Source organism: Dipteris shenzhenensis, chromosome 17 (genome assembly GCF_047967505.1).
Source record: "Dipteris shenzhenensis isolate YYH24624 ecotype China chromosome 17, Dip_SZ_1.0, whole genome shotgun sequence".
NCBI classification, from domain to species: Eukaryota; Viridiplantae; Streptophyta; class Polypodiopsida; order Gleicheniales; family Dipteridaceae; genus Dipteris; species Dipteris shenzhenensis.
The window spans coordinates 47271042-47284814 of NC_141612.1; the positions used below are offsets into that span (position 1 = coordinate 47271042).

General features: G+C 43.7%; 1 protein-coding gene across 1 annotated transcript; it reads right to left on the bottom strand.

Moving 5' to 3' along the window:
- Positions 1-8972: 8972 nt before the first annotated feature.
- Positions 8973-10676, bottom strand: LOC147892197 (RNI-like superfamily protein). The gene has a single exon (XM_087388590.1). The coding sequence runs from the start codon at positions 10398-10400 to the stop codon at positions 8988-8990; it is 1413 nt and encodes a 470-aa protein (XP_087244716.1). The 5' UTR covers positions 10401-10676; the 3' UTR covers positions 8973-8987.
- Between the last annotated feature and the right edge of the window lie 3097 nt (positions 10677-13773).

Consider the following 13773-nt stretch of genomic DNA (forward strand, 5'->3'; position numbering starts at 1 on the left):
GGTATGAACTATCCACATTTGCACACACTGTGTAGTGATGCGTCAATAATCTTTTTACTACTGCGCACATTGTGCAATCATGCTAATATTTGGAATTCAAGATTTTGTGTGTCACCAAAATTATGAATGTATAATTTCACCTTCCTCCCCTTGTCCTTCTTCCATAATGCCTCCCATTACCTCTCCTTTTTGCCCTCCTCATCTGCTGCCACCCTATGTACCTCTTTTCCTACTCCTCCCTGCTATTTCCTTCCCTCTCCTTCTGCCCCCATAACCCTTCCTCTGATCCTCCACTATTGATGCCTCCCATTCAATGTGTAGGCTTGTGGACGACGATTCTCAACAGCTTTCCAGTGACTCTAACTTGATTTATGTGGTGCTCATAATACTTCTCATAAGGAACCATGTCTCAAGGGCAACATCACTTCTTTAATAGCTCAAACGTTGATCCTACAAGCCTTTTGTGAAAAGGGATGCCTCTTGAGAATTAATGTCTAGTTTGAGCCTCCGATACATTTAGTGAAATGAACAAATTTTGACTTTAGCATCCAAAAGCTCATGCATGCCCAAACTTGTTGGGGGCCTACAAGGCCTCTTCAATCATGCCGATAGCTCAAGTAAACTGTAGAGGCTCAAACTCAAGTTTGAGCCTCCTTATACATTTTTAAGAAAATTCATGTGAAAAGCAATGGCTCCTAAGGCTCAAACGTTTGAGCCTCCATGATCATCCAAGGAAAATTCATGTAAAAAGAAATGCTTCATGAGGATCATACTTGAGTTGAGCCTAGAGAGCCATGCCAGGCTTCCACAATCTCAATGCCATTAGTTCCAAGGCTCAAAATCAAGTTTAAGCCTCCATGCTATTTTGTCATTGAGTTTCAGATTTTTAAGAAAATTCATGTGAAAAGCAATGCCTCCTAAGGCTCAAACTCAACTTTGAGCCTCCATGAGCATCCAAGGAAAATTCTTGTAAAAAGAAATGCTTCATGAGGATCATACTTGAGTCTGAGCCTAGAGAGCCATGCCAGGATTCCACAATCTCAATGCCATTAGTTCCAAGGCTCAAAATCAAGTTTAAGCCTCCATGCTATTTTGTGAAAATGAATGGCTCTTGAGTTTGAGCCTCCAAGCTATTTTGTAAAATGAACAAAAATGTAATTTAGCATCTAGAATCTCATGCATGCCCAAATTTGTAGTTTGGGGCCTACAAGGCCTCTTTAATGTGCAAATAGCTCAAGTAAACTTTAGAGGCTCTAACTCCTTGGCCATTTTTAAATCAAGTCATGTAAAACGCAAACCCACTTGAGTCTCAAACTCAAGTTTGAGCCTCCATGGCCATCCAAGCCACATTCTTGTGAAAAGAAACATTTCATGAGTCTCATACTTGAGTCCGAGCCTGAAGATCCATTCCATGCTTCTGCAACCTCACGCATGCCAATAGTCCAGAGTCTCAAATAAAGTCTAGGCCTCCAAGATATTTTGTGGTAAGAAAAGCCTCTTGTTTGAGCCTCCAATATATTTTGTGAAACTAACCAAAACTAACCGTAGCATCCACAATCTCATGCATACCCAAACTTGCCGTTTGGGGCCTCTAGGACCTCTTCAGTTGTCCCAATATCTCAAGTAAAATTCAGAGGTTCAAACTTAATTTTGAGAATCCCTGGCCATTTTTAAGACAATTCATTTGAAAAGAAACGCCTTCTGAGGCTCAAGCTCAAGTTTGAGAATCCATGGCCATCCAGAGCAAATCCTTGTGAAAAGAAATGCTTCATCAAGATCATACTTGAGTTTGAGCCTAGAGTGCCATGATAGGATTCCACAATCATATGCATGCCAATACTTCAAAGGATCAAACTCAAGTTTTGATCCTCTAAGATATTCTGTGAAAAGGCATGCCTCTTGAGGCTCAAACTTTAGTTTGCACGTAAAGACATGCAAACTCAAGTTTGAGCCTCCAAGCTACTTTGTGAACTGAACAAAAATGGACATTGCCACTTCTCTACATCATGTCCAAGATTCTAAGGTTTTTTGTCACCAATAGATATATTAGTGCCATCATCGATGTAGTATATGTGTAGCTCATGACCTCTGGTTGTATTTCGATAAGAGACATAGGCTTCAGAGTGTAAAGTAGATGCTGTGAATGTTGGCATGATAGAATGATTCATTAACACGGCAACAATGAAGGAGAAAGAGAGTAGTTTATTTATGAGAGGAAGTTCCAATATATAGGCCAGTGATACATTGTATGTGAGCTCAAGAGAGAGCATCCCAGATCCACAAATCACTCCACTGATCTCTCCATGAATCTCTCAATCATCCACTAGAACCTTCCACACTCACACCTACTGACTGACACATCATCAATCACACCTACTACAGGCACACCCACCACACAGGTGGTTACACACATGGACACACGAGCGCACACACACACAACCATAGGTATACCTTCATCAATTTGTTCTAACACCCCCCCACAAATTGATGACCTTGACCCCTAGCAGTAGTCTATGGGAAACTTCATGGCTTGCCCACCTCTAGTGGCAACACACATGGTCCCGACCTAGACTCACTCTAAGTTGCATTGGCAGTAGACTCATTTGGACACCCTAGCTCCAACATGATCTCACTCCAATTTTGGTCCCTGGTTTACAATGTCTCTTGGAGGTTTCTTGACAAAATGATTAGCAACCCTTACAAAACCCAATACAATCTTTTCAGGGGGACATCCCAAGGTAGAGAACCCTTATCGACTACTCACACAAAAATTCTAAATTGAAGATGTGGGGGAAAACCCCCCTTTGATGGCATATCTTGTCCTTTTCCTTATTCTCTTCCAAGCTACCATAGTGTGAGGTACATTGTCATTGGAGAGTTTCTTGGTGTAGTTCTTTGTGTACCTCTTTTGCTTTTTTATCTTTCTTGCATCCCATATGCCATCAAATAGATTGAATATGAAGAGGGTCTTACCACTTGTCAGAAGAACAAGGGCAGTGTCTACTCTTACACATTGAAGCTCGTACATGGCCAACATCCATTCATCACAATATCATCATCATAGAATATACATGCTTTATCTTTGTTGAAGCAAGCATTCATCATGCAAAGCATAGTTTTCATGAAGATAGTCAAATCTTTGACTATAAACCACTTCAATATGAAAAATACCATGATACTTCCACGGTCCATATTGAAGTCAATACTCAGTCAATTCAAGATCTATCACTTCAAGCAATTGAAACACATATAGAAGAAAATATTTGAAATGACAGACTTATGGAAAGTCAAGCTTTGACCAAGATTTCTGAGTTACCCCCAAATTGAGCAAACAAAAACTGGAGGATCCAATTTGACCTGTCCTAAGCAGCAAAAAAGGGGCATTTATAGCGCAATCAAAGCTCTTACTGAGGAGAGTTTCCAGTATGAAGCATGAGCAAAATGGTGCGCAATTTCGTTCAAGATACACTGATGAAAAACGATTGTCTTTTTGCACAATTCTCCTTGGTCAGTGGACCAAATGGTCTCAAACTTGTACCCAAGACGTCTTATACCATCGAACAACTATGGCTTGAAGGAATTAGAGAAGTGTATTCTCTATCTCTGAATTGCGCGATTGTTCGGCCGGACAGAAATAGTGGCGGGACGGCACATATAGTTCATTTCTATCTAAATGCTTGCTGTTGTAGGTTAGCCCCTACTAGAGGATTCTACTGCTTAGAGCATTTTGAAAATGGTCGCGTGTGGTAGGAGAATTTGGAGAGAAAGGAGGTGAAATATGGAAGAAGATGGAGAAGATGAAGGAGGTGATGACGTGTGGCAAAAAATGGAGGCTAGGAGCTCAAGGAGGACGTGGCTCTAATACCAAATGAAGGAACTGAAAAGAAGTCATGATGAGATCAACAATGGAGAAAGAGAGTAGTTTATTCATGAGAGGAAGTTCCAATATATAGGCCAGTGATACATTGTATGTGAGCTCAAGAGAGAGCATCCCAGATCCACAAATCACTCTACTGATCTCTCCATGAATCTCTCAATCATCCACTAGAACCTTCCACACTCACACCTACTGACTGACACATCATCTATCACACCTACTACACGCACACTCACCACACAGAATACACATGGACACACAACCATAGGTATACCTTCATCAATTTGTTCTAACATTCACCTCCATTAGGAGTTTAATGTTTAGCACGAGATTCTTGCGTTTAGAGGAGGTTCCAGGGTTAGGAGGAGGCTCCAAGGTTTAGAAAAAAATATACAATGGAGAAAACGTCTCACTCATAGATCTTGGAGGATAAGGGTTGAGAAACTAATCTAGGAGCATAGGGGTCTAGGGGAAGCATAGGAGTGGGAGAGAAGGAATGTGTAAGAGGAAAGGGGTTTGAGGAGAGAGACATGGAAAGGAGGAGAGGGAGAGGAGTTGCAAGGTAGGAGAAGGGGGGAGTGGGAGAGAAAGGTAGGACATGCTATCAGACATTGATAGTGCAAGGGAGCATGGACACTTAAAACAATTACACAAAAACACCAAAGTTGCACTGAACACAATGCCTCAAGGCTATGGGCTTCGTTCCATCATACGATTCCTACATGCGATTCCTACATACAAGTTCTAGATGCAAGTTCTACACAGAATTCCTATATGCACATCCTACAGGCGATTCCTATATGTGCATCCTTGTGTGATTCCTACATACAAGTTGTATATGTAAGTCCTTCATGCAATTCCTATATGTAGAGAGAGAAAATCCTACAATTCCTGCAGATCACCAAACATACATATCCACATGCCCACACATACTCGAGCATCCCTTTTGACAAAGGTCTTTGTATTCAGCTTTTATCATCACTAAAGGAGAAGGCTAATAAAAAAGTAGCCCATATTCTCTTCATTCAAGCTACAACTGCTTGTGAAGACTATACGATTTCATTTTAGTCTCTTCCAAACAAGCATTTCTAAGAAAAAATGCTTAGACAATCCTTCAGGGAAAGCTAGTTGTGTGCAGTTTTACCCTAGGTGCAGAGCCCTTGAAGCTACTACTTCAGCGAGAGCTTCTCACGAACACCCCACGCATCGGTGGCAAATGGCCGCAGTCACACTAGTGATCAGTGGCAGTAATCGCTCCAACGGACTTTTTCAGAGGGCCCCCTTACAAGGAAGGGCTCCCCATTGATAAGAAGTCTTCACAGCATTTGGCAACAGCGGGCTGGCAAGAGGACTCATTCAAGATTGTCCTCGCTATAAAGAGTTTGAGTGTCAACTTCTTATTTGGCATTCAAAGGTTCGAGATCAGGATGGTCTCATGCTTGGACAACAGACTCACATAGAATGAGTACAGTGGGACAGTGGCCCGGCCAACTCTTTTGGTAGAAGTGCGGCTCGGTGCTATCTCTCATCTCCAAGGAGCCGGTTCACGGATGAGGGAGATGGATGCTACCATTCCTAAGTCATGGCAGGTATGACTCTATATACTGGCAGTCAATATGGGCGACTAAGTCATGGCAGGTATGACTCTATATACTGGCAGTTTTCTAGGACAAAGGTACCCTTGAATATTCTATAGACCAAGCCCATTTCTTAAGAGGGGCTAAATTTGGGTTAGCTTGACTATGGTGCATGTTTAACCAAGCATGGTTAGGGTAGGAGGATTGGAGGGCCCAGAGTTAGGAACTGGGGGCTAAATTTGGGTTATCTTGACTATGGTAAGACATGTTTAACCACAATTGGCAAGCATGGTTAGGCTAGGGGGATTGGAGATTAATCTGAGTTGGACCTAGAGTTGGGAGATTGTAGGGGTCTTGGAGTTTACAATCATGTGATTCTTCCACAGGTTGAGCTCATGGAAATCATGGAACCCTTCTCGCAATTGTGAAAACCCTCTTCACACGGACAGCTTCACCTCCTTCCACATGATTGTTGCACTTGCAAGCTCATAATGTCTCAAACTTGCGCGGATTGCTGAACACTAGCTCACGGAAGTACGAATTGTAAGACTTCTCCCCAAGTATTGCTCTCACAAGGTCGGCTCATGGGGATCATGGAAGCCTTCTCACAATTGTGAAAACCCTCTTCACACGGACAGCTTCACCTCCTTCCACATGATTGTTGCACTTGCAAGCTCATAATGTCTCAAACTTGCACGGATTGCTGAAGACTAGCTCGCGGAAGTACGAATTGTAAGACTTCTCCCCAAGTATTGCTCTCACAAGGTTCACAGATATTGAGTTTGAGTTTCCAGACTGCCAACAGAGAAGCCCTCTATGAGTCTTGTGCCCTGTCTAGGCTGGTCATGCTTGCTTTCCCTACTGTAGTGTTGGGGCAATTATTCCAAGACTTGCTTTATGGTGCGAGAGCTGCACTGAAGTCATTTTACTACAGTTCAGTGTAGCAGGCTTTCAACATGATTATTTCAGATGAAATAGCTTCCAAGGCAGTGACAGCACATTTTCACAGCACCTGGTCAAAGGTAAGGTCTTCAGGGTTGTATACGTGAGTTGTGGAAGCAGAGTATGTGATGAGACTCAGTTGAGGCAGCAGCCGTGAAGCAGTCGGTATGCTGGCTTGCCTGAGCCAAAGCTTTTACCACCTGAGCCATCATCCCTGTAAAAAATGTTGCCGTAACTTCATGCAACCTGGAGTGCTAATGTTTCTTCAGTATTCATTATTTCCTGAGGTTGCATGCTCAAACAAGATGCACATGCCACCCCCGAGCATTCGCTGCACATCATTTTGAGCTCTAGAGCCCCTAGTCTACCGTTTGTCTTGTTGCGAGCTGATATTAACTTGCCTCCTCCTCTTGGCGTCCACCATGGTCTGCGTGGATATCCACTGTGTGACCTAAGCTACTCCACAACACAGCCTCCTCTATGGTCAACTCAACTGCCAAGACCAGACTAACGCTATTGAGGGCCGAGGTCTTAGAGCTTAAAAATTGAGCCATGCCTCAGCTCATACCCACTATATGCTGCAGCCTCTCTCTAATTGAGCCATGCCTCAGCTCATACCCAGTATATGCTGCAGCCTTTCTCTTAAAGCTTTCTTTTGGACCCTTCAACTGAGTTCCTTGAGGTCAAGTCTGCCAAAGGATAAGGTCTCCACAACAGTGTTTTTTTTAAAGGCACATGTTAGAAAATTAGGCACTCATTTTTTGACAACCTATATCTTTTGATTGACAGGTCCTAAACGGGTCATCTAGCATATCAAATCAATTGGCAAGACATGATTTAGATATTTGTAATGCGTATTACACCATTTAGTAAAGTTGCATGCATTAAGATAAGATTTCATGACCTTATGGCTACTTTCTTCCACCAAGTTTAGAGCACGGTCGCGCATTTTAGGCTATAGTTTCTCAAAGGTGAGGATGGTAGGATAGCCCTCTTAGGCATTCCTTTTTCAAGGAGTGTCTTCGGGGGAAGAAAAAACACTGCTCCCACAACTATGATCTGCTCCAAGTCTCCAAGCTTTTCCAGCTTGTCGAGCAACAGTCTCTCTCAAACAACCTGGTCTCAAAGTGGTAAAGAAGGAAGGAATCATGAGAGTACCACCTGATACTGTCTACGAAAACGTGAGTGCAGAGAGGACAAGGTAGGCAACACATCCACAAAACAATATAAGATCTACAACGTACACCTAATACGAAAATCAAAGTTTTTATAGGATCAGGGTAAAGCCCCCGTCCCTCAATATACCACTCTTCTATGTGCGAGTAATTACATGTATTAATTAACATGAGACTGTATATTGACTATTCTAACAATCCATGACGTGCACACATGAATAATGGAAGAAAATTGTAGCATGGTAATGAGCTTGGATGCTACATCTGACTGTAGTGCACACTTCGGCAATATGCAAAACGTAACCTTCATAAGACTTACAAATTAAAAACCCAAGTGCTTACTAAGCTACAAAATCCCAACCAAAAGAACAAAAACTACGACAGTAAAAAGCAGGATAGCGTAGAGCCTGAATTGTTGGATCACAGCATGAAAAGAATCAAACGTTTGCAAACATCATCTCCACAAGCATATTAGAGGCTAGAGCTAGCTTCTGAATAATTCATGTCCAGCATCAGTGTTATAGAAAATAAGAAGTCATCCCTACAACCTGTGCTAAAAGTACTCTTCTAATAAGTTATCATAGGACAAAGTTTGCTGGCTAAAATACCTTTAAAGATATGCAGCAACTCCCTTATCACATACGATCTACAATTCAGAGCTCTCTTAGTGGATGAATGAGAATTTGGAATGCTGATTTTATGTTCCATCACGCCTGTGTATTGTTTTCCAACCGATCAGCAAAAGAACTGGGAATCATTGAATACTAACAAAATTCTGTGATCGTACCTTAGCTCTTTAGAATGCTAGATGGTCCTTCAGCTTGAGCTGTTTAGCTTGAGGTGACTGAATACTCAATTGAGGCCATGGACCTCATGGTACTCTGAAGGTGCCTGACTTGCTCACTTTACGTTCCATCATATCTGAGCATTGAATACTGACATAGTTCTCTGACTGTACCTTAGCTCTTTAGAATGCTAGATGGTCCTTCGGCTTGAGCTGAGTTAGCTTGAGGTGTCTGGATACTCAACTGAGGAAGGTGCCTATGTAAATGTGTCATAGAAGGTTTCCAGCTACTTTTCTGCTTTGCAAAACTAATACCATTCTCTAAAATTATTCAACGTAGGGCAAGACACCCACTAATGCCATCATGAATCAGTCCATTAATATAATCCATAGGCTATAGCACCTATAAACCTCCAGAGACAAATTAAGTAACAAAGCTTTACAATTCATTTTTTGAACTCTAAACTGTTGTGAAAAGTGGCCTGCAAATCTGCGAGAAGAATGCACAGAAATCACCTTCAGGTAAGGTACAACTCTCTAGAACGTAAAATAATTCCTTTTTGGATCGTTGTGAAGATTAGTATACAATATTTACAACAAGTCGCATATGAATATATGTTTTGAGGTGCATGCTAACAGCCTGTCTCGGTAAAAGTAACGCCCCTGATGACCGCCAGTCTTTTTGCCCAGTTTGTTACCTTCTTCAATTCAATCCCGACCCTTTTGAGGCGCACACAACCTGCAAGTAAATTGGTCACTGCCTTTGTGCTGATCCCATCACAGTCTCGGATGTCGATACTCTCTAACACAAAGCACCGTTGGCTGATGAACTCAATGACCCTATCTGTCAATTTGCAGCACCTCCATAACTTCAATTGAAAGAGATTCTCACAAGATGCAAGCATGGAGACAAGTTCCTTGTCTGACAAATTTTCATTATCTGAAAGATCAATATTCTTAAGGCTTCGGAAATTTTGACCCAATACAGACAGCGTTCCTGAATCTTGCACAACTGCTCTGCATCTCACAAGAACTAACTCCTCCAATTTCGTATTTATGGGGGAAGCCAGTGATCGCAAGCCCGTTCCTGTTGCCAACCAGCAGCTGTGCAGACGCAAGCTTCTCAAAGAATTGCAGCTCTGAGCAATTTCCACCATATCTTCATTGCTCAAATCAAGTGGAAGCCTCAAATCGAGAACTTCTAAGTCTCGGCATCTACGCAGGACATGCCGAAGTCCATCTGTGTCTCCTCCATCATGTACTGCTAGAGATTTTAAGTCACGACAATGCTCCGAAATTAAGAGTAAAACCCCTCCAGAAATGCTTCGGCACCTACGTAGATGAATTTCTCGAAGGGAAGGTAGACAATGTACAAAGGAGGACGTGTCTGTATCTCCAATACCTTCACAGCTCAAAAGCTCAAGTTTCCTAAGCTGACGGCAGCTGCGCCAAAGCCATCTCAGACCACGGACAGAAGACCTTATTCCAACTAAGCAAAGTGTCTCTAATTGCAAGGAACCGTACGATGTGCCCTGCAAATCATCTGTAGTATCCTCGGAGAACACGGTCAAGCAGAGTTCTCGCAGGGCCTTAAAATCGCCCAGAATAGGCAAACCCCTGGTTGGTAGTTGCAAAAGCTCAAGGAAAGTAAGGCAAGGGCAACCCTTTGCCAACTCCTGAAGACCTGAAAAAGTGGTTGGTCCTGCAGTAAAATGCAATCGCCTGAGAGACTTGCAAGACAAACCAATAGCATTCAGAACAATTGCCAGAAGCTCTGCATTTACAGATGATCCCTCTGACTCCATCGACAGAGAGGTAACGTGTGGATGCTGCTCCAACAGAGAATGTATCGAGGAGCAAAATGAAGAACATGCAGCATCACTTGGAATACAAAAACCCAGCCTTGTCTTCTCATTCCTGTGAACCAATAGCCATCTCTTGCACACCAGAGAGACACTTCTCTGATCCAGGGAATCCTGGACCCTACATAGCACCTCCGCAAGGAGCTCATCACAGAGAAGAGCATTGAGAAGATCGCCATCCATTGCGTTCGGCGAAACAACAATCGACGTGCCGTTCTGATCTATCCCACACAAACAAGGTTGAATTTGGAGGGGTCAATCTTAATCCACCGACAAGCTACGATGTTCGAAAGCCTGGAATCAATCCAAAAAACCACTGCGGGATTCCCTCACATGCCTCTGCGATGGATCGATAAGCGGTTCAAGGGCAGCAAACGGGCGATGTGAGGCCTATTTTCAAAAACTATGACGATTCTGGTGCAAGAGAGGCAGAGATTTAGAGGCGATTGCGAGGCTGAATGGATTCGATCATGACGACGATCGTGGAACGCAAGGCACAGCATAGCTGCAGAATAAGAAGTTATATATATATATATATATATATATATATTTTTATTTTTTTTTTCAAAGGGCCAAAAGCTACGTTGCCAAAAGGGTGCAGTGAAAGCCATGGCCCCGGTCGCTCTCTAAAGTTGTTTACAGGGATTTTGACCATTCCATTCTCATTGGGCCTCTCCACACCATGTATAGGATCCAATGGGGGTGTGTCTCGAGACCTTGGCTGTCCAACTATGGGCACCCATTTCTACCACCAATGCAGGATCACGCATGGGATCCTTCACCCATGGTACTACCCGTACAACCAATGTCGCATCAAGTGTGGGGCCGTTCACAGATGCCTGCACAGCGGCAATTTATGCAGATGCCTACATTCTGGCCAGCCTTGTGTGCAAAGCCTATGCCCAAGCCTACCTACCCAAGTTCATTTGTGACTAGCCTTGTGTGCAAAGCCTATGCCCAAGCCTACCCACCTCACTGCCCACAACTTCAGCATGGGATGGGCAATGATGGGTGTCTTTTTTATATATCCTCCAACTTCAATCGGGTATCCCCATGCCTCCACCTCCCTACCCAGGGTTGTCCCTTGCATAAGAAAATGGCTCGCAGACTCCGCTCACTCGCCATCTTCTTAGGTAGAACGGCCTCCTCCAGGCCCTTCCCTGTTCAATAACGTAACAACATGCACTGGGGTCAATCACCTCCGTTACTAGAAATGTTTCACTACACACAAGTGCTCATGTGCACGTTCGGCCTCCACGTTTGTGATTTGGTTTTCCATATCGTAGGTGGAAGTCTCTCCTCATTTGTAAGTTGCACACTACTCATAGCTTACTTGGTGCCCAACACTTTGGCAATCATTTGGTTGCAGTGGCTACTCATCTAAGCTTCCAAAGTAATGAAACTCTAGCATGTGTGTAAGTAACTTCTATGACGATTAATGGCATCGTGTATCCCAATGGACATTGTACCCATCCAATGTTACCCTCTCGCATTCACCACCTCATGAAGCACACTATGTTCCACAATAGTGAAATTATAGCATGTGTGCATGCTCTATGACAATAAATGGCATCACATATGCTACCACAACCAATGTTACTCACCCTCTTGCATCTGCATTGCAACCACCCAGCTCATTAAGCACACCATGTTTGCATGTGGTAGTAGGGAGGTAACACAAGTAGTGGCAACAAGTTCTTAGTTACCCTATTCGACCGTGCAAGCACCCACCCCATGAGGGGTAAACAATGTTCACATGTGGTGGGGTAACATACAAGCCTCCACACTCAATCTTCCGCACATGGTCAATACTTTCTTGCCCTACCCATTAGCGACATGCCAATTAGATTAGTACATGTACGCCAAACAAACAATGTGAACACTAGCCTCATGAAGTCTTAGCATCATCATGGACATGCCACTTTCATAAAATGTTAAGTAAATGCAAACATGCCATGCCAAGCATGGTAGACACTCATTGATTTTATACAAATGTAAACATGCCATGCTTTGCACGAGACATCACTTAGTTGAAGAGTGGACTAGAGATCTTAGTCATGCAATAATCAACCACATAACTTTACATTCAAACCATGGTTGGTTAGGCTAAGTCACACTAACATATCTGCCAAACGTGAGGAATGACTCTATGACAAGGCATTGAACAAGGTTCCTCTCGATTTTGGATACGGATACCTTAGTCACATGTTCCTGAAATTGTTCTTGAATACATTTATTTATTTATTTAATGTTGTTAATTTTTTTCCCATGCCAATCTTACTCCAGATTTTGAAGAGGAACAACTTACTCACATGTTTCTTAAATTTGGAGAGGGACAACCTATTCTAGATTTTGGAGGGGGACACCATACTCACAGGTTTCTTAAATTGGTCTTAAATATTGCATCTATGCTTCTCTTAACTAAGAGTCTCCCATAAAAAACATTTAAAGCATAAAAAACCAAGCGTTTCCTATAGATACGTTCGCTTAACTAAGAATCTCCCACAAAAAACATTTAAAAAATAAAAGACTAAGACTCTAACATAAATTGGTCTTAAATATTATATCTATGCTTCTATTAACAAAGAGTCTCCCATAAAAAACATTTAAAGCAATCCCCATGGTACAGGTCACTTATGCCCTAAAGAGATGTCCCAACCACTCTCTGTTGCCTTGTCTTGCAAAGTCACCTAGTTGGGAGTTACATGAAAACCATCAAGTTTCTATAGTCGATTCAATCACAATGTGCTCTTTAGTCTATGTCCACGTGATGTACCAACGGAAGTTACATTATTCAATGTGAATACCTTTTAAGTCACAAGAGAGGGAGAGGGAGAACCGGGGGGGGGGGGAGGAGCATCACCTTTCAAACATAAGGGGAGGTGAGGGTAGGGAGCGTAGGGAGGCGATGCGACGGGGCAGGGCGGAGGGGAGGGGAGGCGAGGCAATGGGGTGGCTAGGGGCAGCTAGGATAGGGAGGGTAGGGGAGGCGAGGCGACGGGGCAGGTAGGGACGGAGGGAAGGCAATGCAGTGGGGCGGTGGGAGGGGAGGCAGTAGGGTAGGTAGGGGAGGCGATGCGGCAGGAGGGGAGGCAGAGGGGGGTGGGCAAGGGAAGGGGAGGCGGCGGAAGGGGGGAAGAGAGAGAGAGAGAGAGAGAGAGAGAGGAATGAGGAGAGAGAGAGAAAGTGAGGGGAGGGAGAGGAGAGAGAGAGAGAGAGAGAGAGAGAGAGAGAGAGGAGTGAGGAGAGAGAGTTGAGGAGCTCTGGCAGTCGAGGCCCCTAGGGTGAGAGGAGTGAACGGAGGGAGAGGAGAGAGAGAGAGAGAGAGGAGTGAGAAGTGAGAGGAGATAGGGGAGGGTAGGGGAGGCGATGTAGCAGGGCAGTGGGAGGGGAGACAGAGGGGTAGGCAAGGGGGGGCAACGGGGATGGGTGGGGGAGGCGGCAGGAGGGGACGAGAGAGAGAGAGAGAGAGAGAGAGAGAGCAGTGAAGAGAGAGAGAGAAAGTGAGGGGAGGGAGAGGAGATAGAATGAGGAGTGAGGAGAGAGAGTGAGGAGC

Excerpts from the sequence above, each read along its gene's own strand:
- LOC147892197 (XM_087388590.1), bottom strand. The coding sequence starts at position 10,400 with ATGGATGGCGATCTTCTCAATGCTCTTCTCTGTGATGAGCTCCTTGCG.